General features: G+C 35.3%; 1 protein-coding gene across 2 annotated transcripts in view; it reads right to left on the bottom strand.

The window, feature by feature from the left end:
- Positions 1–26,946, bottom strand: part of CLGN (calmegin) — a 59,770-nt gene that overhangs the window by 26,892 nt on the left and 5,932 nt on the right. The window contains exons 2-7 of one of the 2 annotated variants that reach the window (XM_032857268.1): positions 16,047–16,132; positions 13,602–13,675; positions 12,877–12,935; positions 6,787–6,928; positions 3,054–3,135; positions 1,407–1,599 (exon numbers count right to left, since the gene is read on the bottom strand). In XM_032857268.1, coding sequence (XP_032713159.1) covers positions 1,407–1,599; positions 3,054–3,135; positions 6,787–6,928; positions 12,877–12,935; positions 13,602–13,675; positions 16,047–16,127 — 631 coding nt within the window. In that variant the 5' untranslated portion in view covers positions 16,128–16,132. Of the gene's footprint in view, positions 1–1,406; positions 1,600–3,053; positions 3,136–6,786; positions 6,929–12,876; positions 12,936–13,601; positions 13,676–16,046; positions 16,200–26,946 lie in introns of both variants that reach the window. The other variant, XM_032857258.1, reaches the window with a different exon arrangement.

The following is a 26,946-nucleotide window of genomic DNA, read 5'->3' as shown; positions in this document are numbered from 1 at the left end:
TGATGATGCACCTCCAACCTGAATCTCATTATCTTTTGATATTTTTTTAAAAGATTTTATTTATTTATTTGAGAGAGAGACAGTGAGGGAGAGCATGAGCAAGGAGAAGGTCAGAGGGAGAAGCAGACTCCCTGTGGAGCTGGGAGCCCAATGTGGAACTCGATCCTGATACTCTGGGATCATCACCTGAGTCGAAGGCGGTCGCTCAACCAACTGAGCCACCCAGGCACCCTTCTTTTGACATTTTAATATTATAAACATTTTCCCCTATGGCTAAACACTTCCAGAGTTACCATTTTTGTATTGTATACAACATTCCTACTGTAACATTCAGGTTGCTTTAAATTTACAGTGTATTTTTACACATAGCTCTTTTTCTTCTGGATTATTTTCTTTGGATAATCCTTGAAAATGTCATTGTGGTTTCAAAACACATAAACTTACGGTCTTTGGTAATATTATGCTAAGTGGCTTTTCACCAAGTTTGTACAAAGTCTAATGAAATTCATTTGCCCTGTTCTAGTTATAATTTCTCATTATCTCTACAGATTATGTTCCCCAAAACATCCAGATCTATTTTCCAATTTCAAAAAAAGCTCTTTATTATCATCAATGCTCACATTAAAAATAAAACTGGTCACTGCCCTGGCAGACAACATGAATGTTTCTGCAGCCACAGTCTTTGGAAAGGAAACTGAAATACCTTAGAACTCGAGAGAATTGTCCTGTCGGGTTCTGACACGCTGTGATTTTAAATAATCACGGACACATCAAAGCACCATAACCGTACATACTTGGGAAGGGGAGAAACAATCCCTTGTAATGTTCCTCCCACTCAATGTCTACGGAAACACCCATGTTCTAAAGTAAAGCTATATATGTTAATACAACGGTTGCTCAAGACCTCATCTTTCAAAGCGCAAGTATGTGCCACAACCACCATGAGGTCGGGTCTAACAATAATCACAACTGCCTGTAAAGTCTAAGCTTCTGAGCTTGCCATCAAGGACTCCTTCCTCTTTAATCTTATTTCCCAGTCTCCTGTTCTTACAGCACCACTAATGTCAGAGCACCTAAAATATCCTCCTCTTCTCCTATTTTCCATGTTCTATCTACACTTCGAGACTAGTTAATATACAATCTCCTTTACTGAGTTTTCTTTGAGTCTCCAAACTAGGAGGAATGTTGCCTTTTAACTCTTATCTCATCTGCACCTTGCATATAGCACTTACTAGAAAGTAAGAGTATTGGGTATTTTCTGCACTACATGCATGAAAATTAGCCTGAAAAGATAAGCTCCTTACGGGGAGGTAGGATCCATGTTTGTTTCTCCCAAAGCACCTGCCATGAAAATATCAGTAGTCAGTAAATAGTTCTGAATTAATGAATCAATTAAAAGGATATACCAAGGGTATAAAGATGAGTCTTCCTGTCTGTAAAGAACTTTTTAAGGTCTACATCTGGAGGTTTGGCATGTTTCTCTTCAAAAACTCCAGTTTTAGGATGTTTATGTCTGAAGATAAAATGAAGTTTATAATCTTCTCCACATTTATCTGGTCCAAACATAATGGTATAGGATGTTTTATCATAAAAGTTTTCCTTCAAAGAGAGATGTGTTGGGATTAGTCCAGAATCAGAGTATTTAATGAATTTTTCTATTCTATCCAGTTGGGTAGAGGTTATAAAAATGTATTAAATGCTAAATCACCAAAGAATTATTTGACACACTTGAAAATAAAGGATGCAGAAAAAAGACAATTTTTCTCTCAAAAAGATTTTTTAAAAATGCATATGCTACTCTCCTCCTGAAGATGTAGGAGAGAAGCTGAAACCACCTTACCAACATCATAATAAACTTTGATTACTTTATATAAATCTGTACTATTAATATTTTGTTAAGAAACTTAAGCACAGAGAAAAGCATACTCATGACTTTAAGACTAAAATGATTACTCATTACTATTATTCAAGAGGACACCAGAAAACGACCTTCCTGAGCACAGAGCGAAGAGAGATTCAGACACAAACACAGACATAGAGACATGCTCCCTGTTTTTCTACTAGTAATTTGTCTTTATTTGGCATCGCCTATTCGCTAAAAGCATGGGATCTGTTGTCAGATCCCGGGGTTCAAATCCTACCACTGCCCTTAGGCAGCTGTATGTGGCCCTGAATAAATTTCTTAGCCTTGGTGTAGTCCTGTTTTGCTACCTTTCAGATATGGAAATAATAATAGTACCTATTTTACAAGGTTTCTCTGAGGATTAGCTAAATTAATCAGATTACATGTTTAGCAAAATACCTAGCATTTAAGTTTATTATGTCATTATACCTTTGAGTGATGGTCACCTTATAATACCCAAAACAAGAGCTCTAACATACACTACCAATGGGCTCCCCTTTAACTAATTCTAAGAATAACAACACGAATCCTTTAATCCACGTCTCACAGCCTATGCACAGCCATGCAGTCTGACAAAGATGTCACCGAGGTCTCCTTTATCTTCTGTTATATGCAGAAGCCCTGACACAGCCCAGGCAGGAGAATGCTACAAGTGTTTCCAACCTGATACACTTACTTCTTTCTCAAAACATTTTTAACCACGTTATTTCTGGCGGACTCCCAATTCCTGAACTGGCCCACCTTTTTTATTTGGTTCTTTGGTGATTTTGTTTTACTTTGTTTGTTTGTTTGTTTGTTTGTTTTGCTTTGCTGTTATTTTACTTCTCCGAACAAACTTATGATTGTTAATTTGTAAAGAAAGTAATTCTGAGCTGATCTTTTAATGACATTTATAAGCACCATGTTATTTTTTATGTATAGACATGGCAAACTTTATTATGTTGCTAAAGATTATAAAACTGATACCATCAAGTAACACAGCTGTGTATGAAATTTGAAGGCACACTCTGAAAGCTATACACACTCAGGCTGGTTAAAGATTGTTAAGGTTCTTTCTGATTTCAGTTGAAAATAAAAATTTCAGTTTTCTCATTTACTCCTTTAAGATATTAACTTTAATAAGGTTTTCTTAAACATTAAAATATCATACCAGATTCAAATCATCAGTGTCTGCTAGGAGTTTAATGTATGCACCTCCACAATCAATACCATCTTGAAAATTTACTTCATATCTAAATGAAGGGAAAAAGAATCATACTGCTGATAAATAAAAAAAAATTACTAATTGCTCTTTAAGATTGAATGTATTACTCTCAGTTCATTTAAACACAAATGTTTTACATCACCAAAAGCTCTTATAAAGCATATCCATGACATACAGGGAATAAGCAGAAATGCTTTGTCTAGGCACATCCTTAAAACATGCAAAGTAGAATGATTATAATCAACTATAGAAAAGCCAACCAACTTGTTGAAATAAGTTTTCCCATCAAAACTTACTGAATTAAGGATAAGATACTTTAAAACTATAATAGGAAATTTCAAATTCAGATAAAGCATACATTATACATATTTCTTTATAAACTAAAAAATGAAGATTATGAAGACCATAGCTACAGCAACAGATTTCTAAGAAATTGCTGATAGAGCTTAGATATATCAAGTTCATTAATTTGTACTTTAATTCAACTATACCTAAACCATATTAAATAACTGGTACATTTAATTAAATACCTCCAGCAAAGAGATTTTATAATCTCAGTCAATAACGTGAAGTATCTCAGACCTTAACAGCCAGGAAATACAGAAAAACAACTGAAGGCGTGAACTGATATGAGAGCTTTTTCATAGATTTGCAACACTGTGTAATTTTCAGCAGAAGATTTTCTTGTTGTTTTGTTTTTATAAAGGAAATTGTCTTGTTTAGGCAATAGATATAGACATATCGAGCAGTATTTAGGAGAAATTCTTGATAAATTATTGATTACATATGAAATAATCAATGAAATAGCCCTTAGAGTGAAAAACAGTAAAAATCAAAATGGTTGTGATTCAGTTTCATGAATTAAAAGAAATAAAAACCAGAGACGTAACAGGAACCAGTGATCATTTTAAGAAAGGACTGCAGTTTAAAATTTTTCTAAAAAAAAAAAAACAAACTTCAGTGATAACAAAGGTAAAAACAACAAAAAAATAGCATACAAAACTCTGACAGTTTGAACCCAATTAGTGTATATATTTTACACTGAAGAGAACAAAGGAAATACAGTAAAATGTGATTTTACTGTAGTGATTGTCTGAGTTGCCAGACTATGATGATCTTTCCTCCTAATTTCTACTCTGCTTGGTTTCTCAAGAAGCATACAACGGGGTTTACCAGCATGTGCTTTGGAGCCACAGAGACCTGAGATTTATTCTTGATTCTGCCACTACTCTAGTGACACCAAGGGTAAAGTCAAATTATTCAAGCTCCAGGACCTCAAACGGTCGAGATGCTTAAATAATACCATGCACAGCAATGCACAGCAACGGACAGATGTCCAAAATGTTAGCTTCTGTTATGATCAAAAGAAAGGGTTTGGTTGTTTTTGTTTTTTTTTTCCCCATTTTTTAAATAAAGGACAGTTTGTATTCCTCAAAGCCTTGTCACTATTTTTATTTTAAGCACTAGCCAACAAAGAAATGTTTTCTTATGGAACATGTTTTTATAGACTGTAATGTAAAGGAAATGGTGCACAGTGTGAATTAAAGATAAATATTAATTATTTTAGGTAAAATAAAATGATAGTTTTATTTTAGGTGATCAATGGACAAAGGGTTCTGTGAAAAGTAAGATCTGAAAAAAAATGATGTAAATTGTCCCTATAAATATGAACATAGCCTTGTGGTGATAATATGCCTAGACCTAATCATTATGTCTATTTCTCCCATTGCAAACGTGCAGAGTTTTCAAATCATTAAGTTGTGCCTAACGTAAACAACTCATAGTGGATTAGAGATCACTGAATGTGTGTCTCATAACCCAACTGCTGCTCTTCCTTAGTCACAGGTAAGAGGAGGACATGGAAGATACTTGGCAACCCTATTTCCTGAGAGTATCATTTCCCACACTCTCCTATGAAGCAGTAATTATTGTTGGGTGGGGGGAAATTCTGTGGTGAAATATGTCTGGAAGACACAGTACTGAAGTCAGAAACGGGTTTTTGCATGTAGAACTTCTTTCTCCAAGTCTAAATGGGCAAGCAAATATGTTTCCTTATGTCTACAGTAAGTACATGCTTCATTTCTTAAACTTGTATGACCACAAAATGCATATTAACACATACACCATTTGGGAAAAGCAACTTGAGAGTAAATTTATATTGTGAATCCATTGTATTTATAGTACTTAATATAAAATTTATTTATCCCATTTCATTGTTGCAATATTAAGAGAAGACATTTACTCTCCTTTGAGTTGTTTTAAGCATATCAAAGCATATCAAAGAATGCTATTCAATTCTTCTTGGCTTTCCTTTTCTTTTTTTCAGGACGTAATTTCCAATTACTTAATAATTCTTCAAGACTTATTATCCAATCTTTGCTTCTATCTTTTGCTTACTTGCCTAGTAGTGATTTATACCTTCTAAACCACTAAATTTTATTCATTTTACTCTGAAAATACACTTTCTATTATTTTTCTTTGCCCTATCATTTAAGCCACAAAGGATCAAAATAGAAAGTGATATTATATTCAAATAAGTTTCAACAGAAAAATAGGATTACTTTCAAACTTTCAAGAAAAAAGAAAAGCCAAATCCTGAATCACAACAAATACTATCAAGCTCAAATATTAGTGCCAATAAGTACTTGTAAAAATATTTTTAATTTGTTAATAGTTATATATTCCTTGACATTATTTAAAATTTTAAATTTATTGACATGACAGTGCAACTAAGCCAAAGCAACACAAGTGAAAAATGAAGACAAATACACCAAATGCCATATTTTAAAAAATTTCTAAAACACAAAATGACACTGTAGTTATCCTACGTAGGAACATGTTTAACACGGTAACAAAAAAAACTGAAGTGGTTCTAGAGTGATATACTTTACAGTTAATATTTCTTTATGTTGTCATTAACTTTGGACAGCCAAATCTTCTAACAGAAGGGAGAAAATGATATTTATGCATTTCCTTTTCTTTGTTTTTAATTTGAATTTTATCAGGCTTTTAAGTGTACTTGTACACATCTATTTTGCTTTATATCCATTTTATGTAGGTGAATCTTGAAAAATTTCTACCTGATTTTATGATGGTATACCTGTAAGCAATATCATACTAAAACTAGTTTATGGCACGCTGTGTGGGAGGGAAGGGAAGCATTGTCTGTGTAAACATGTGCCTCTGAAACTAATAATACACTATATGTTAATTAAATTGAATTTAAATTTTAAGAAATTAAAAAATAAAAGGTGGAAAGACACTGATCTATATATGCATACCCTTTTTAAAATATGTTTCTTTTAAATCTTATAACTGGTTTAACAGCAACATTTATGGTTCCATTCTGAATACACGGATGTTAATATCCTCAGAGCAAGGAATTTTAAGAAAAGAGTTAAAATAAAAATGGTGATTTCAGTATGTATTCTACACTCTATGGTGGCAGAATCTTTTTATATTACTATATATATATAGTTTTTAAATCAACCTGGCTTTCCCTCAAAACCTCAGAGTATCTGTGTGTATAAATACATTATGTATTTAAGTAAGTGAAACCAAAAAGGAAATCTGGATTTTTATGCCCATTTTATACCCATTATAGCTATATTCAGAAGCCAAATCATACAAAACTAACACAAATTTCAGAAAAAGTACTGAAAAACGTAGTAAAACTTACTGAACGATCAAGGGTTTATCAGCAAAAATGAAGGGTTTTGCTAATACAGCAGCTATTGCATGATGCTTTGCTCTAGATTTCAGTACCAGACCTCTGTCACCGGGCACTCGGTTCTCTTTCAATTCTTCTATTTCCCATCTTCCTAAAATATAAAGCAAAGCAATTAAACTAAAACCCAAAACACTGACTTACAGATTATTTACCAGCAGTGACCCGTAAGATTTTTTCAAAAAGGCTGATTTGGGAAAAATAAAACAAAATTTTAAATCAATGCACAGAAATCAGTTGCATTTCTATACACCAACAATGAGACAGAAGAGGGAGAAATTAAAGAGTCGATCCCATTTACAACTCCAATCAAAACCATAAGATACTGAGGAATAAACCTAACCAAAGATACAACAGATCTGTACTCGGAAAACTAGAACACCCATGAAAGAAACTGAGGAAGACACAAAGAAATGGAAAAACATTCCACGCTCTTGGGCTGGAAGAACAAATACTGTGAAAATGTCTATGCCAACTAGAGCAATCTATATATTCAATGCAATTCCTGTCAAAATACCATCAACTTTTTCACAGAGCTGGGACAAAGAATCCTAAAATTTGTATGGAACCACAAAAGACCCAGAATAGCCAAAGGAATGTTAAAAAAGAAAACCAGAGTTGGAAGCATTACAATTCCGGACTTCAAGTTCTATTACAAAGCTGTAATCAAGATAGTATGGTACTGGCACAAATACAGACACATAGATCAGTAGAACGGAATAGAGAACCCAGAAATGGACCCTCAACTCTACAGTCAAAGAATATCGGACAAAACAAGAAAGAATATCCAATGGAATACAAGACAGTCTCTTCAACAAATGGTGTTGGGAAACTTGGACAGCCACATGCAGAAGAATGAAATTGGGCCATTTCCTTACACCACACACAAAAATAGACTCAAAATGGATGAGACCTAAATGTGAGACAGGAATCCATTAAAATCCTAGAGGAGAACACAAGTTCTGTGACCTCAGCCACAGCAACTTCTTGCTAGACACGTCTCCAGAGGCAAGGGAAACAAAGGCAAAAATGAACTATTGGGGGACTTCATCAAGATAAAATCTCTGGCACAGAAAAGGAAACAGTCAACAAAACCAAAAGACAACTGACAGAATGGGAGGAGATATTTCCAAATGACATATCACATAAAGGGCTAGTATCCAAAATCCATAAAGAATTTGTCAAACTCAACACCCAAAGAACAAATCATCCAATCAAGAAATGGGCAGAAGACATGAATAGACATTTCACCAAAGAAGACATCCAAATGGCCAACAGACAAGAAAAAATGCCCCACATCATTCGGCATTTGGGAAATACAAAACCAAATCACAATGAGATACCACTTCACACCAGTCAGAATAGCTAAAATTAACAAGTCAGGAAGTGACAGATGTTGGTGAAAATGGGGAGAAAGGGGAACCTTTTACACTGTTGGTGGGAATGCAAGCTGGTGCAGCCACTGTGGAAAACAGTATGGAGGTTCCTCAAAAAGTTGAAAATAGAGCTACCCTGTGAGCCAGCAGTTGCACTACTGGGTATTTACCCTAAAGATACAAATGTAGTGATCTGAAGGGGCACGTGCACTCCAATGTTTATAGCAGCAATGTCCACAATAGCCAAACTATGGAAAGAGCCCAGATGTCCATCAACAGATGAATGGATAAAGAAGATGTATATATGCACACACACAATGGACTTCTACTCAGCCACCAAAAAAAAAAAACAAAAAACACTTGACATTTGCAATGACATGGATGGAACTAGAGGGTATTATGCTAAGCAAAAGAAGTCAATCAGAGAAAGACAACTATATGATTTCACTCATATGTAGAATTGAAGAAACAAGGCAGAGGATCATAGGGGAAGAGAGGAAAAAATGAAACAAGACAAAACCGGAGAGGGAGACAAACTATAAGAGACTCCTAATCATCGGAAACAAACTGAGGGTTGCTGGAGGGGTTGGGGGTAGAAAAATAGGATAACTGGCTGAAGGACATTGGGGAGGGTATGTGTTGTAATAAGCACTGGATATTATATAAGACTGACGAATCATAGACTCATACCCCTGAAACAAATAATATTATACATTAATTAACTGAATTTAAGTTTAAAAAACATTGATTTGGGAAAATAAAACAAAATTTTAAAATAAGGAATAATATCTGCAACTGTATGCATGCCTGCTCTTTTTTTCTCCTATCCAAGAATGGTTTCATTTTCTCAGCTAAAATTATACTTCTCTGACTTTTTAATCAATGAGATTACAAAATGTGGTTTGTTGCATGGCTGTATCAATACTGTATTTTAAAAATTAGATATTTTAAAATTACATGAGATAAAGAGCATCCTTAACACAAAATAAACAGTTTGCATCAGTCAATTTACTTTTATTTTTTATTTTTTTTAAAGACTTTATTTATTTATTTGACAGACAGAGATCACAGGTAGGCAGAGAGGCAGGCAGAGAGGAGGAAGGGAAGCAGGCTCCCCGAGGCAGAGGCTTGTACCCACTGAGCAACTCAGGCGCTCCCAGTCAATTTGCTTTTAAATATATGGTACCATACCTGGCTGGCTGAGTTGGGAGAGCATGTGACTTTTGATCTTGGGGTCATTAGTTTGAGGCCTGCATTGGGTGTAGAAATTACTTAAATAAAATAATAAAAAATAAATTTTAAAAAGTTATCATAGGGATTTAAATTTTATTTTGAAAACTATATGCCTAATGAACATAAATTAAGGTCACCCTTCTCAGGCTAGGCCAATTAGCCCTCAGAACTTTCCACCAAAAATGCACCCAGCACTGGATAAGCACTAAGCTCTAATATGGCAAAGCTGAGTTAGCTCCTCTCTGGGCTGGGGTTTTCCATGTTTAAGATCAGAAAACTCCTGAAATTAGATTATGGGCTACAAATGTTATAAAGTTAGATGGGCTACCTGTAGCCCGAAAGTTGTGTGTTGGATTCTTCTTTCTTCTTTTTAGAATAGAGAATAAGCAACTCATATTAATTTGCATAAAATATTCTAGTTTTGAGAATTATAGGTATCGCCTATTCCAGTGAACTCGCGTTAGCAAAAACTGTTTTCTTTTTTTTTTTTTATTTTTTTTTTAAAGATTTTATTTATTTATCTGTCAGAGACAGAGGGAGAGAGAGCGAGCGAGCACAGGCAGACAGAGGCAGAGGGAGAAGCAGGCTCCCCGCCGAGCAAGGAGCCCGATGCGGGACTCGATCCCAGGACGCTGGGATCATGACCTGAGCCGAAGGCAGCCGCCCAACCAACTGAGCCACCCAGGCGTCCCACAAAAACTGTTTTCTAGTATCATACCAACTTGAAATACTTATTAACAAGCACTTATGAATCACTAATGTCCTTCATATTACTTTTTTTCCTTCTAAAAAAAAAAAGAAAAACAAAACCAATAGAGCAAGAACCTGAACAGTCATAAATCACGGAGAAGTATTTTTTGGTCTATCATTGTGCAGAATTTATTGCACTTTATAAAATTCATTTTTAAAGGCTCACAGGTTTCTATTCCTTGTTCTTTCCCTAATTTGGTTATACCATACTTCTCTAAAAAACATGAATTCATTTGATATTTCTTCTCTCACGCTGATGATAAATTGTATTATCACTACTATCCATGGTTTCACCAAAATAAAAGGTCTTCTTTTAAGAAATAACTTTATCTTTAGGATTTTCAGGATATTTATTGTAAAGAATTTTTTAAACTTGTCCCTTTTCCCTTGCAATTATGCACATGTATTACTCAGCTATGAAAAAGGTACCATCTAGCACTTTAATTTTAGAAAACTTGTGACAGGGAAATTATTGCTCAATGACAAGAAGTTTTTCCGAATCCCAAATAAATAACTTTCATTTAGCCAAATTCTAGACAATATCAGTGAATATAAATTCTGGGGTAAATAAAAGTTTTTTAAGATTTTGTTTATTTATTTTAGAGAGAGACAGAGAGAGAGCACACTCTGGGAGTGGGGGTCAGTGGCAGAGGAGGGGCAGAGACTCCCAAGCCCCCATCCATGCTGACAGCAGAGCCATCTCACGACACTGAGATCTCCACCTGAGTGGAAACCAAGAGTCAGATGCTTAACCAACTGAGCCACCCAGGTGCCCAAATTCTGGTGTAAATAACATTTTGAAAGGATTTCACATGGTTTTATATCCTGAAAGCTGATCTTTTAAATAATTAGTATTTATTCAATATATATACCTAATTTGAAAACTTTAAGTAAGTCTACTCCAAATGGGAACTCTATATCCCAGGACATATTTCTTAGGTTTGTCTACTCCTGACAAGCTCAGAATGAGCTTTATTCAAGTGGTACTTGATACAAGCTGCCATTAACTACTGTGAATAATAAATATTCCTGCAAAAGAATCGAATATTAATCTTAACTACTAATCTCAACCACTTTGTAAGCAATGCTACTACTATCAATATCCAAAATACCATTTTCAGGATCTAGAACTTGAACAGATTCTGTGTTTTTCAAAGTTGCTCTCGAGTTGTTGCTAAAAGCCATTGAGAAACTACACTAAATCTAATATATGAGAAAATTATTTTCATGGATATGTATGTTTAATGAGATTATAGACCAAACTTGACTGCTAAGAAGTTTGGTTTTTTGCTTGCTTGTTGATTTTTAACTTGTTTATGTTTTAATGTTTAATTCATTTAAACATTAAAAGCCACTTCTGCCCAACAAGAAATAGAGATTGAAACTCACTTGTAAGATAGACAATATCTCAATTTTAGGCAACTCCATCAATGGATTCTTCTAAAATTACAAATGTGAAACAAATATCTACCTGAAATTCTTAGAAAAAACTAATGTAAACATAGTTTTTAAATTTATTTTTATTTTTAAGTAATCTCTACACCCAACGTGGGGCCCGAATGCACACCCCTGAGGTCAAGAGTCACTTGCTCTTGTGACTGAGCCAGCCAGATGCCCTAAACATAGATGTTTTAAGTAAAGCATTCTGTTTAATAATGTGTATTTCTGTGGGTGTATTTTAGGTTGTGTTACATCCCAGCAGGCTTCCTGCTTCTGTGGGTGAAATTATTCTTTTCCCTAAATGGATTTAGAGAACAAATGCAATATTGTTTGATCTGTGCATATGGTAGAGTTCTTTATGGAGAGTGTAAGCACATACAAACCCAGAGGAGTTGCTGGGATGGAGAATGCTGCAAAGGAAGACATGCAGGCACAATTTTCATCTCACACTAAAATAAACTAGGAGAAGGAAGTAGACAGCTGACATCCCACACATGCTATTATCTCATGTACTGTTCTTGTCATTGTTCTCATGTAACAGCCTGTTAGAGTCTTCATGTAAGGTCACATCCTTATGGTATGAGGACCTCTCAGAGAGATAACCCCCACGAAGTCACCTTGAGAAGAGGCTGATCTTGCTTTAGGGTACAACAAAGGAGAAGGCTGATTTTAGACTAGAAGGAGGAAGAAATTCTTTCATCATGCTCCAAAAAAGTCCTGTTAGGGAAGAAAAGATGACCCCTGCATACAGGACATTTCTTTCTATGGCTAAGCCTGAAGATAATGCTAGCAGAGACCCAATGACAGTGGATGTAGGGCTGGAAGATGTGGCTCCAGAAGGAGCCACAGATCTTGTAGTTCTCATAAATTTCCCCCTGTTCTGCAGTGGCAAGGAGAACCTTGCCCTCAGCTACAACTCAATGTAGGTGTGCCCTGCTTGAGGAGAGACAACAGAGAACGGCAGGAACCCGGGAAATACTGCTGCTGGACATGCAATGACTATATGCAGGGGAGTAAAAATTCAACTCTTCCAGAGTTAGGAAACCAGATGGCAGCTTAAGCACGGATCACCCAGGGACTTCCAGAAATATTAAAAGGAGACAAAAAACTGAACATTCTTTTGTGAAGCATTATGGGGCTCCAGACCCCATATACCTTATCTACATTTAATAGAACTATAATTTGTAAAGCTAGAGAACTCGGGTCATTTTGGTTTTATTGAATATTTAAATAAATATTTTACCATCATATATAGAAATCTCCGCATCTGTATCATCTTTCTTTGCTTTTGATAAGACCCACCTGTAAACAAAGATAAAAGCAAATACGTATCATTAAAACTAAAAACCAGCAATTTATAGACATAATGTATATTAGAAATACAACAAAAGATCATCCAACAGTCACTTCTCATTAAAAAATAAATGCTTAGAGGCTAAATAAAGATGCCCATATAGAATCCTGCAAGGTTAGAGTTAACTCATACTTGGAATCCACAATTTACTAGTTGTATGATCGTATGTAAGATATACTATGCCTCAGTGTCCTCACCTGTAAAATGGAGATAAAGATAGTACTTACCTACCTACTTAGGACAGTGTCTGGTATATAATAATCAGTAAATAGTAACTTTTTTTTTACCAATATTTAGGATGGAACACTAATTTGAATTTGTTATCTGAAATTAGATTAATAATATCTATCTTTAGGGATGAGGAAATGTTATAAATTTTTACTTTCTATTCGTAATTTATTTGTATTATTTTCTTTGTATAAATGAGTAACCCTTCAGGTTAAACATTTCTATCGATAACAAAAATGCATTATGGTACCGGTTACACTGCCAAATAAAGTACTTTAACATTTTTTTACAGTTTTGTAGTAGAGGTAATTTTCACAGACCAATAACCAGTAACTTCAAAAATGTTATTTAAATCAAAGAAAACATTCTCTTGAATGAATACTCACCCAGCCAACCTTCCACTATCAAAAGTTTCTGTAAAATATACTTCTCCTATAGGTTGAGGTGTCTTATATTTAATCTAGAAAATAGATTTTTTAAAATCTAAGGTTATTCATCTTTGCAAATATTTTAATTAAATAATCTCACTAGTTAAGAACCTGGTATGTAATGCACATATAAGTAAAATAAATAAAAGGTGACATGGCCTCAAAACTTTATATCTTAGTGCAGTAAGATACAAGACAGTATCAGAGATACAATGCCAGAAAAAAAAAAATACTGTATAAGTGCAGACAGAGAACATACTGATTCCTTCTAACACAGGAAGGATGGGAAAAAATTCTATTAGAGAAGGCCTCATGATAGAGCTGACATGGCCTTGAAAGGAACTTAATAGGTGACAATATTTGGGAACACAAATCATTAGAAAGAGAGGAAATACCATGATCCAACTTGTATAAGATGAAAAACTTAGTGAGCATATAGACTAGTTTAAAAGTAACTCATAAATTCCACTGTTATATGATAGAGGATGAGGATACCTTTTGGAGAGATTAGGAACCCAGAGCAGAAAAAGACTCAATAGAGAAAGCACTGCAAAGCAATTATCTGCAAAGCCCGGTTTCAAGGGCCCTGTAAGAGAGTAAGCGGCTGCAATGATGGTAATGATATTGGTGGTGGGGATACGGTGGTTCCTTTAATCCTCATAAGACGTCTCTGAGCAAAGTACTATTATTGCACCCAAGTTACATCCACTGCCGCACATTTAGATAGTTACAGGACATCACAGGAGCTCAGGCTGCCTGCCTCCAAGCTCATATACTTAACTGCTGTGCTATACAGAACGTACCAACAAAACAATTTAAAAGATTAACTCACTGACAAATTATAAAGAGATAATTTGAACTGATGAAGAATGAATAAGTTTGCCTAAAGTAATAGATCAATTTGGGTCCTTTCTGAATCAATCTCTGTGATTCTATCTGTATGAGATTTGTTTTCTCAACCTTCAGGGAAAAGGATGCAGAAGGACTTTTTCCATTCACTATCTCTACCCCAACCTGAGAGTACATTTCCCGTCTATTTAACAGGGTAGAAATCAATAATCAAACACAATTCCACGTAATTACTGAAGGGTCAAGATTCTAAATACCCAACTTTTGTATCAACATGGACGGGACTGGAGGATTACGCTGAGTGAAATAAGTCAAGCAGAGAGAGTCAATTATCATATGGTTTCGCTTATTTGTGGAGCATAAGGAATAGCACAGAGAACATGGGGAGATGGAAAGGAGAAGGGAGTTGGGGGAAATTGGAGGCGGAGACAAACCATGAGAGACTGTGGTCTCTGAAAAACAAACTGAGGGTTTTGGAGGGGAGGGGAGTGGGAGGTTGGGTGAGCCTGGTGGTGGGTATTAAGGAGGGCACGGATTGCATGGAGCACTGGGTGTGGTGCATAAACAATGAATTCTGAAACACTGAAAAGAAATTAAAAAAATAAATAAAAATTAAAAAAAAAAAGATTCCACTTCATTTTTACAAATGTCACCAAAGGCAGTGAAAGTGTTATGTTATCTCCCAATTTCTTTGAAGTATTAACCTTCCAATGACCCTTGTAGGAGCTGTACCTAAGTCAATCAGCAGCTCTCTGATTACTTACTTTCTGCAGATTGCATAAACTAGGTTGTAAAAGAAACGTCCTTGTGGAGTTTACAATCTAACAAACTCTCCAAGTAGGTGAGGCAAAGAAGTCTGTAACAGCTAAATGCCATGGTCCTTGGCCATTTAAGCAGCTGCTAGCACAAGAGAATCGATCCATTCTTACCATCAAAAAGATTTCTGAAAAATTTTCCGATGGTCCCAATATTATCTATGAATGGTCTTCACTGTACAAGTTCTTCTGGACTGTCAGGGTGTACAAGAATCTCTGCAGGGTTCTTCAGACTCGTGTTAGTCATCACCTCAAACCACATCTTAACCCGGATGAGCCAAGACACAGGTGCCTCATGATCACTCCCCTTTCTGATTCATTCTCTTAGTTAGCATTTCCTTTCCTCAGAGAAATAAGTAAAACTACTTGCTTTGCTTCTAGGAGAACTGCAAATTATACTACCTTATGTCCTTTCTGAAGAGGGCTGGCTATGTCAGAAGTGAGATTGGAAACCTTTCAGATAGAAATCCATCAGTCCTCTTCAGCAGTGACAAATTCCTATTCTGACAGTAAAAACCTTCCCCATATTTACATTGTAATAAAACTGTGCTAGGAACAATGCATAAATTTCTGTAATACATGGGCACTTTAAAACACAGCAAGAAATTTGGGGGAAAAAACAGTGTTTTCTATTCATTTACAAAATGAATACTGTCAGAACTGAAATGAATCTTAAGGGTTCGCGCTCCTCTGTATCCTGTAAAGGGATAACTTACAACTCATTTCACAATACCCTTACCTCTGAGGAGAGTTCATCTTCATTAACATCAATCTCTTCTGAATTTTCATTAAAATCTTCCATCTCAACACCATCATCCATATATTCTGCATTAACTGAGATGAACAGAAGTGCCAAACATGGCCAAAAGCTTTGGAAATGCATACCGATTACCTGTGAAGTTAAAAGTTATCAGTGAAAATAAAAGTTGTGAAAAATAAGTACACTTACAAAGAAATAATTTCTCTTTAATACCACCTTTATTCTAAGATGGCTTTTAAAACAAATCATTGGCAAAATTATGTATATTACACTTTGAACAAATAAAAACACAAACATCAAATTCCACAGGACACAGATTCTAGAGCTACCCACCTGCCTCTATTAACAAAGGGCCAAGCAACACCTGGATGGCTCAGTCGGTCAAGGTCAAGCGGCTGCCTATTGGTTTCGGCTCAGGTCATGATCTCAGGGTCCTGAGATCCAGCCCCACCCAGCGCTCTGCTCAGCAAGGAATCCACTTGCCCCTCTCTCTCTCTCCCTCCCTTCCTGGCCTCCTCTGCACACACACTCTCTCTCTCAAATAAATAAAATCTTTAAAAAAAAAAGCGTGGACCCCTTTAAAAGAAAGAAATAAGGATCATGATTCTCAAATGTTTATTTTTTTAATTACAATATTGCTTAAGTATATATAAACATACAACCCGAGTTTCACAATTATGAAATCAAAGTATATCTACATATAAACACCAAAAATAAACCTAAAGAAAAATAATTTTATCACAATTTAATGTGACAGTCTTTTCATGAATCAAATCACAGCTAAAAGAACAATCAGAACTGCAATCAGGTTGACTAAGTTGGATTAACATTCTTTTACATTTATCATAATACTTGGATGACTCAAGAATCTCACCATGTCTCCATTTAAATAGTGCTAAGTGTCCATTCCTTATTGTAGCATTAGAAACCAAAGAGAATTTGCCTGCCTCTTGGCAGAAATATATGATTTATGTCTTGCTCTCTTCCCATTAACATATTAAAATTCAAGTTTTATTTTTTGGTGCCAATGGCCTTTCAAATGCAAAGTAAATGTGGACACTGAAAGAATGTGGCAGGCCTTGGTTATATGGTGGGCGAGTGATCCAGATGACCCACAGTACAGCTCTATTATTTTTTTTTTTTTCAGTTACCATCAACTTGACAATATTTTCAAAAAAGTAAATTCTTAGAGAAAACTCTTACATCTTCCAGAAAATATCGATAGCTGGGTCTGCTTAAGAAATACTGGATTTATGAGATAAGCAATTTATATCCACCAGAATGGCTATAATCAAAAGGAGACATTAACAAGTGCTGGGAGGATGTAGAGAAATTGGTATCTTTATGCCTCGCTGGCAGGAAGGTAAAATGATGCAAGTTTTGTAAGATCATATGGCAGTTCTTCAAAATGTTAAAAATAGAACTACTCTATAACCTAGCAATTCCACCAGTAGGTATCTGCCCCAAAACTTAAATATAGATGTTTCAAGAAACATTTTTCATAATAACCAAAAAGTAGAAACAACCCACATGTCCATCAACTAATGGTTAAACAAAATGTGAGCTATCTAAACAATAAAATATTATTTACCAATAAAACAGAATGGAGTACAGATATAAGATAGATGAATCTCAAAAAACATGCTGAGGGAGAGAGGCCAGGGATAAAACACCACATGTTGCATGATCCTATTGAAAAGATAGAGGCAAATCCATAGAAATAGAAAATAGATTTAGTGAGTGCCTAGGGAAAGGAGTGGGAAGAAAGGATTAAGGGGTAATGAAGATTTCCTAAAACTGGATATGGTAATGTTATATAACTCTGTAAATGTATTAAAACCCATTCGCTTCCACACATTAAACAAGTGGACCTGAAGGTGTACAATGTATTAATAAAGCTGTTTTTAGAAAAGAAATGGTCAGATTATAAAAAGCTTTCTTCCACATAGTTAGCCCGAATGATTAGAACTCTTCTTTTTTTTTTTTTAATCTCCAATGTCAAAACCCCCATTTACCCACCCACCTCCCCTCTGGTAACCATCAGTTTGTTCTCTATAGTTAAGAATTTGCTACTTGGTTTGTTTCTCTCTTTTTTCCCTTTGTTCTTTTGTTTTGTTTCTTAAATGCTACATAGGAGTGAGATCATATGGTATTTGTGTTTCTCTTGACTTATTTTGCTCAGCATAATACTCCCTAGTTCCGTGTTGTTGCAAATAGCAAGATTTCATTCTTTTTTTATGGCTAATATTCCGGTGTGTGTGTGTGTGTGTGTGTGTGTCTACCATTATATACCACAACTTTATCCATTCATCCATCAATGGACACTTGGACAGCTTCCATGGTTTAGCTATTGTAAATAATGCCACAATAACCATAGGGGCACATACAGCCCTCGAATTAGTGTTCTTGTAGTTTGGGGTATATACCCAGTAATGCAATTCCAGGATCATAGGGCAGCCTATTTTAATTTTTTGAAGAGCCTCCACACTGTTTTCTACAATGACTGCACCAATTTGCATTCCCAACAATAGTGCAAGAGGGTTTTTTTACTCCACATCCTTGTCGACATTTATTGCTTCTTATGTTTTGATGTTAGCCATTCTGACTGGTATGAGGTGATATTGTAGTTTTGATTTGCATTTCCTTGATGATGAGTGATATTGAGCATCTTTTTCTGTGTCTGTTGGCCATCTCTATGTCTTCTTTGGAGAAATGTCTGTTCAAGTCTTTTGCCCATTTTTAACTGGATTATTTGGGTTTTGGGTGTTGAGTTATATCAGTTCTTTATATATTTTGGATACTAACCCTTTATCAGGTATGCCATTTGCAAATATCTTCTCCCATTCATTAGGTTTCCTATTAGTTTTGTTGATTATTTCCTTCACTGTGCAGAAACCTTTTATTTTGATGTAGTCCTAACAGTTTATTTTTGCTTTTATTTCCCTTGCCTCAGGAGACAAAATGTTGCTACAGCTGATGTCAGAGAGATTACTGACTCTGCTCACTTCAAGAATTTTTATAGTTTCAGGGCTCACATTTAGGTCTTTAATCCATTTTGAGTTTGTTTTTGTGTATGGTATAAGAAAGTGGTCCAGTTTCATTCTCTTGCATGTGGCTGTACAGTTTTCCCAATACCATTTGTTGAAGACTTTTTTCCCATTGTATATTCATTCCTCCTTTGTTGAAGGTTACTTGATCATGTAATTGCAGGTTTTCTGTTCTATCCCATTGTTCTGTGTATCTATTTTAATGCCAATACCATACTGTTTTAATTACTACCACTTTGTAATATCACTTGAAGTCTGGAATTGTGATACCTCCAGTTTGTTTTTTTTCCCCTAAGATTGCTTTGACTATTAGAGGTCTTTTCTGATTCCACACAGGTTTTAGGATTGTTTTTGTTCTAGTTCTATGAAAATTGTTGTTGGTATTTCAATAGGGATTGTGTAAATGTGTAGATTGCTTTAAGTAGATAGACATTTTAACAATATTTGTTCTTCCAATCCATGAGCATGGAAATGTTTTTCCATTCCTTTGTGTCATCTTGAATTTCTTTCATCAGTGTTTTATGGTTTTCAAAGTAGAGGTCTTTCACCTCTTTGGTTAAGTTTATCCCTAGATATTTTGTTGTTTTGGGTACAATTGTTTTGGGACTGTTTTCTTAGTTTCACTTTCTGCTGCTTCATTATTAGTATATAGGAACGCAACAGATTTCTGTTGTCCTGCAATTTTATTGAATTCATTTATCAGTTCTTGTACTTTTTGGGGGGAGTCTTTAGGGTTTTCAATATATAATATTATCTCATCTGCAAATAGTGAGTTTTACTTCTTACCAGTTTGGACCTTTTATTTCTTTATGTCATCTAATTGCTGTGGCTAGGGCTTCCAGTATTCTATTGAATACAAGTGGTTAAGAGTAGATATCCTTGCTTTGTTCCTGACCTTAGGAGGAAAGCTCTGTTTTTCACCATTGAGTATTGTGTTGGTTGTTGGTTTTCATTTAAGGCCTTTATTATTTTGTTCCTTTCTAGACCTACTTTGCAGAGGTTTTTCTTTTTCTTTTTTACTATGAATAAATGTTGTACTTCTTCAGATATTTTTTCTACATATATTGAAAGGGTCATATGGTTTTTATCCTTTCTTTTACTGATGTGACATAACATGTTGATTGTTTTATGAATATTAAACCATCTTGCATCCCGGGAATAAATCTCACTTGATTGCGGTATATGATTTTTTTAAAATATATTGTTGGATTCAGTTTGCTAATATTTTGTTGAGGATTTTTGCGTCTATATTCATGAGAGATGTTGGCCTATAATTCTCTTTTTTTGTGATGTTTTTATCCATTTTTGGTATCAGGATGATACTGGCTTCATAGAATGAATTTGGAAGTTTTCCTTCCTGTTGTATTTTGTGGAATAGTTTTAGAAGAATGGGTGTTAATTTTTTTCTTTTTTAAAAAATATTTTATTTATTTATTTGACAGAGATCACAAGTAGGCAGAGAGGCAGGCAGGGAGAGAGGAGGAAGCAGGCTCCCGACTGAGCAGAGAGCCTGATGTGGGGCTCGATCCCAGGATCCTGGGATCATGACCTGAGCCGAAGGCAGAGGCTCCAACCCACTGAGCCACCCAGGCGCCCCTTAATTCTTTTTTCAATGTTTGGCAGAATTTGCCTGTGAAGCTGTCTGGTCCTATACTTTTGTTTGTTCAGAGTTTTTTGATTGCTGATTCGATTTCATTGCTGGTAATTGGTCTGTTCAAATTTTCTATTTCTTCCTGCTTTAATTTTGCTAGGTTACACATTTCTAGGAATTTATCCATTTCTTCTAAGATGTCCAGGTGGTTTGCTTACAGACTTTTTATAATATTCTGTTACAATTATTTGTATCAGTTGTTTTCTCTCCTCTTTCATTGGTAATTTTGTTTATTTAGGTCCCTTCTCTCTCTCTCTCTCTTTCTTCTCTCTCTCTCTCTCTCTCTCTTTTTTTTTTTTTTTTTTTGGTTAAGTCTTGCTAGAGGCTTATCAATTTTGTTGATCTTTTCAAAGAACCAGCTCCTGGTTTCACTGATCTGTGATAGAACCCTTCCTAATGAAATCAAAACTTTATATGAATATATCAAGTTAAATCAATAAATCAAGTTAGCCTTGGTTTCTTCTGTGGGACACTGACTATAACACTGAGGTTTACTTTGAAAAAATGCATTTTTTAAAATCAACTGATCTGCCATAATTGGAATATTCTATATTATAAAGTATGTTAATACCACCATTTTTATTGACAAAGACAACACAAAAATTGATGTATGCTGTTATTTGTTAGGAGAGTTTGAGCTCCCTGAATCATAAAAAAGAGGTGTAAGTGAGATAGAAAGTAAATTTAAAGAGATCAATTTGACTCAATAACCATAGGTAGGTTTATTTAAAAATTTTTTTACTATTGGCACAGGAATGACTGTATTTGCAAATTGCTTATGAATTGTTAATAATTCTAAAAGCTTCGGTTCTCAAGTTTTAAAAGCTTCTCACAATTTCTATAACGTAGTAAAGTGTTTTGCTTGACTCACTATCAATAAATAACATTTAAGTAAAACAGAAATGCATAAAACAATAGCAGTAATAACGATACCACTTGTGGCCCATATCTTCTGCTTCAAAATGAACACAGACTTTAGTTTCTTAATAATTAATTTGTTGAAAAAATATATTCTAAGTGCTTTTTTTGACTTCTGGTGTATGGGGCTGCTGGGAAAGTTTAGGGAACACCAAGCAGGCAGTACTCTAATGGAACCCTATTCTTACTTCATCCAGAACAATCCCATTCTGTTTTCTATATTACAGTTCTTCCTAACTTTCCTTCAGAAATAGTTAACAAAGCTTCAGGAAAAAAGTTTAGAAAGTCTTTTATCTTAAAAGTCTGAATATTGTCTCTAAGGTTCTATGACTATAATCATGGATTTGCATAAAGGGATGAGCTAAATTAATCTCTGCAGCCCAGGACATGAGTAAGAAGGCATTACTACTTCCAATCTACAAATTGAAAACAGATTTAAAAACTTGGTCAAAGTCACATGGGTTGGAAATGTGAAACAAGATCAAAATCTAGAACTGTACCTCAGTATACCACGCTACTGTTTAATCTGACCCCACTGCATTATCAGATGCTTTTTGATAGAGCAACAGAGATTACAAAAATGGTAATGGCACATACTTTGAACCTCTTGGAAATTTCTCAGATTTAGGTTATTAGTATTAAGCTAGGAAGATATTTACCCAGAAATGACCATATTACCTTACTACAAAAATGAAATACTTAAAAATAAACTGCTAGTGGTCACAAATCTCTCTATAGGCAATACAGTTCTACAGATAGTAGTCTTCATTTAAAAATGATGTAGTTCAAGGTCACTGCTGGTATTTATTACTTTTAAATGAGAATCAGAAATACAGACCTAATAGTTTCTGCTTAATTCCTGAGTGCTCTATAATTATCAGTGATGGACAAGCTGACAACTAAGAATTAAATCATGAAGGTCATAGTATTACTTGGAAGTTATCACACTATGGTGCCAATATGTCATTAAGCTCCAAACAAAATTGTGAGGTTTGTCACTTTATTATTTCTTAAAGGAGGTGGTAAAATATGGCCAGGTCTGTATTGTTGCATTGAGAGGCTGACAATGAGGTGAAACTACAAAACACAAGCAACTAATTTGTATAGTTAAAGAATTTTTTTTTAATTGTGGTAGAATTTACAACATAAAAGTTACCATTTAAAACAATTTTAATCATTCAATTCAGTAGCGCTAAGTACATTTACACTGTTGTACAACCAATCTCCAGAACTCTTTTCATCTTGTAAAACTAAAATCTATACCATTAAAAAACAACTCTCTAATTTTCCCTCTCTCAAACCCCTGGCAACCACCCTTCTTTTATTAGCTCTAACATGTTTTTCTGGTAGAGCTTTTAGGTTTTGTCTACATATAATATCATGTTATCCATGAAGAAATTTTATTTCTTCCTTTTCAATTTTATTTCTTTTTCTTGCCTAATTGCTCCTGCTAGGACTTCCAATACTATGTTGAACAGAAGCGACAAAAAAACCAGGAATACTTGTTTTTTCCTAGTTCTTAGAGAAAACGTTTTCAGCCTTTCATCACTGAGTATGGTGTTAGCTGTTGGCTTTTCATATATGACCTTTATTATATTGAGGTTGTTTCTTTGTATGTATTCACAGCTTGTTGTGTCTTTATCATAAATCTGTGTTGAATCTTGTCAAATGCTAGTACTGCATCAACTGAGATAATCACGGTTTTTCCCCTCTATTTTGGAAATGTGTTATATTGCACTGACTGATTTTCATATGTTGAATCATCCTAGCATGCCAGGAATAAATCCCACTTGTTCATGGTGTATAACCTTTTTTTTTTTTTAAAGATTTATTTATTAGGGAGAGAGAGAATGCAAGCAAGGGGAGGGACAGGGGAAGAGGTAGAGAGAGAATCTCAAGCAGACTCCCCTCTGAACATGGAGCCCTACACAGGGCTCAATCTCACAACCCTGTGAAGATGACCTGGGCCGAAATCAAAAGGCAGACACTTAAGTGACTGAGGCACCCAGGTGCCCTACTGTATAATCTTTCTAATGTGCTGCTGAATTCTGTTTGCTAGTATTTTGTTAAGGATTTTTGCATCAATATTCAGTAAGGATATTGGTCTGTAGTTCTCTTGTAGTTTCTTTGCCTGGCTTTGGTATCAGAAAAACACCACCATCACAGAATGAGTTTCAAAAAGTCTTCCTCTGCTTTAATTAGTCAAAAGAACTAGAGGAAGATTGGTATTACTTTTTCTTTCAATGTTTGGTAGACCTTATTAGTTAAGCCATTCACTCTTGTGGGTTTTTTTTTTTCCCTCTGATCATATATAATTAAATGACCAACAATAAAAAAGATCATTTAAAGGTGCCATGAATTTATAATTTCTAAAAAATCACACTCAAATAATCAAGGCTTAACAAAGAAATCACAATCAGAATCACTGAACATAACTGAGATGAAAAAACCATATGAAGAAACTTGTGGGCCGCTGTTAACACAATACTTAAAAGTAATGGGTTAAGCAGTCAACTTGAGTAGCTAGAGGCAAATCAAAATAAAGAATACAATATCACTGTTGGATTTTATTTGTTGGGAGATGTTTGATTACTGATTCACTCTTCTTACTAGTTCTAGGTCTGTTCAGATTTCCTGTTTCATCATGAAATAATGAATAGATTGTATGTTCTAGGAATTCACCCATTTCATCTAGATTACCCAGTTGTTGGCATACAATTGTCCATAGTATTTTCGTACAGTCCTTTTTATATCTATAGAATCAGGTATAATGGTATAATGTACCCTTTTCCACTTTAGATTTTGGTTGAGTCTTTTTTTTTTTTCTTACTCAATGTAGCTAAAGGTTAGTTACTTTTGTTGATCTTTTTGAAAAACTAACTCCTGGTTTCAATGATTTTCTCTATTGTTTATCTACTCTCTATTCCATTTATCTCTCACTGAATCTTTATTATTTCCTTCCTTCTGCTAGCTTTGGTTTTTCTAGTTCCTTAAGGTACAAAGTTAAGTTGCAAATTTGAGATTTTAATTTTTTAATGTAAATGAGAGCTATACACATCCCTCTTAACAAGACATACTGTATCCCATTAAGTTTTGGTATGTTGCATTTCTGTTTTCATTTATCTCAAGATATTTTCTAATTTCCTTGTGATTTCCTTTTTGGCCTTTTGTCTATTTAGGAGTGTTTCTTTATGTTCCACATATTTGTGGATTTTTCTGTTTTCCTTCTGCTACTCATTGCTCATTTTATTATATTATAATTGAAAAAAAACACTTTGTATGATTTCAGTTTTTAAAAATGTATTAAATTTGTTTTTTGGCCTAACATATGGTCTACCCTACAAAATAGTCCATGTGCACTTAAGAAAAATAATGCATTTGAATCAATATTCATCAGTGATATTGTCTGTACTTTTCGTGTAGTGCCTTTGCCTGGCTTTGGTATCTGGGTAATACTACTCTCATTGAATGACTTTGAAAGTATTCCTGGCTCTTCAGTTTTTTGGATGAGCTGGAGGAAGATTGTTATTAATATTTATTTCAATTGGCTGGTATTAAGTTTTCTCTCTGTTGTTAGATGGAATGTTCTATACAATACATCTACTTGGTCCAATTGGTATATATTATTGTTCAAGTCTTCTGTTTCTTTATGATTTAAATAGTTGTCCTGGGGCGCCTGGGTGGCTTGGTCATTAAGCATCTGCCTTCAGCTCAGGTCATGATCCCAGGGTCCTGGGATCGAACCCCACATTGGGCTCTCTGCTTGGCAGGAGGCCTGCTTTTCCCTCTCCCACTCCCCCTGCCTGTGTTCCCTCTCTTGCTGTCTCTATCTGTCAAATAAATAAGTTAAATCTTTAAAAAATAAGAAAAATAGTTGTCCTAAGTTATGAATATTCAATACAGCAAGCTTTCATTTATATGGTATAAGGTAGAACATTTAATGCTAATGCCAAACCCCCACCCCCACTTCCCTGCTTACAATAAACAAGCTAGCATGTCCAGGATTCTAAGCTTTCTGTGCATTCCTTACTCTATACAGATTGCTGAAATCACCAAATATCATCCGTGCCTGAGGAAGAAGGGAGGCACTAGAGAAGTGCATCCATTTTCCTGCATCTTTGATCTCGTGTATGTTCTCTGCACTGCTTCTGGGCTGATTCAATAACAAATTAAAGTGTAGGTAACTTTGTCCAAGTATGAGATACCATTCTCACTGACATCTGAAAAAAAGGCCAAGCAGCCCAATCTATCTCAAAGAGTTTCACCAACACCACCTAAAAGCCCTCTTCAATCTCCACTGTGAGCCCGCAATCACAAATTATAAAGTGCAGCTCACTTACTGGTACTGAAGTAATGCTCACTCCCACATCAAAGGTGGCTGGAGCCCTAAAAGGAAAGGCAATCGCAGGATAATAAAGTGTGAGACTGATGGCTGATCACCAAGCTTTTTTCTCTTTTTCCAGGGGACATGACTGGACTATATTTTCTTTGGAGTTAGGTGGGACCCAGCAAAGCCAATGATGCAGGTATAGTCTGAGTTTGAAGGCCTGAGAGCCAGGAAAGTCACTGGTATAACTTCCAGTCCAAAAGCCAGCAGGCTCAAGACCCAAACACAGCCAATGTTTCAGCTCGAGTCCAAAGACAGGAAAAGATGGAAGTGCCAGCTCTGACAGCCTGGGTGGAGGAATTCCCTCTTCTTCACTGGAAGGTCAGCCTTTCTGTTTAGTTCAGATTTTCAGCTGATCAGATGAAGGCTACCCACCCCGGGGAAGGCAATGTGCATTACTCAGCCTATCATTCAAATGTTTGCCTCATCCCCAGACACCCTAACAGATACACCCAGAAGAATGCCTGAGTATCTGGGCACCTCGTGGTTTGGTCAAGCAGACACGTACAATTAACCGCCACAGCCACCCACTCCTCCAGAAGGCCAGCAGCCAGAAACTGTGCTGGGTCTTTGGGATAGTTTTGTTTCCTATGTATTTGAGCATTACCTTAACTAATACATACTTTTGACCAAGACCAGGTATTTTCTTCCTAAATCAGAAAAACCTAGAAACAATGAAAAGACCTCAAGCAATATAGCAAAAAGTAGAAAAAGAACCATAACAGCAGAAATAATAATTGAAAATACAACTTCCTGGCAGTTCAGATACCACAGTACTACAAAACAGTCCAAGGAGCCTGGCTCTGATCCTGTAAAGTGAGAAACTACTGAAGTTCTGAGATGAATGAGAGGAACAGAGCTGAAATCCTGGATATA

Source organism: Lontra canadensis, unplaced genomic scaffold (assembly GCF_010015895.1).
Source record: "Lontra canadensis isolate GAN:19392208 unplaced genomic scaffold, GSC_riverotter_1.0 scaffold1, whole genome shotgun sequence".
Taxonomy (NCBI): Eukaryota; Metazoa; Chordata; class Mammalia; order Carnivora; family Mustelidae; genus Lontra; species Lontra canadensis.
Note: the sequence above shows the minus strand (reverse complement) of the source record. Positions and strands in the feature narration are given on the sequence as shown.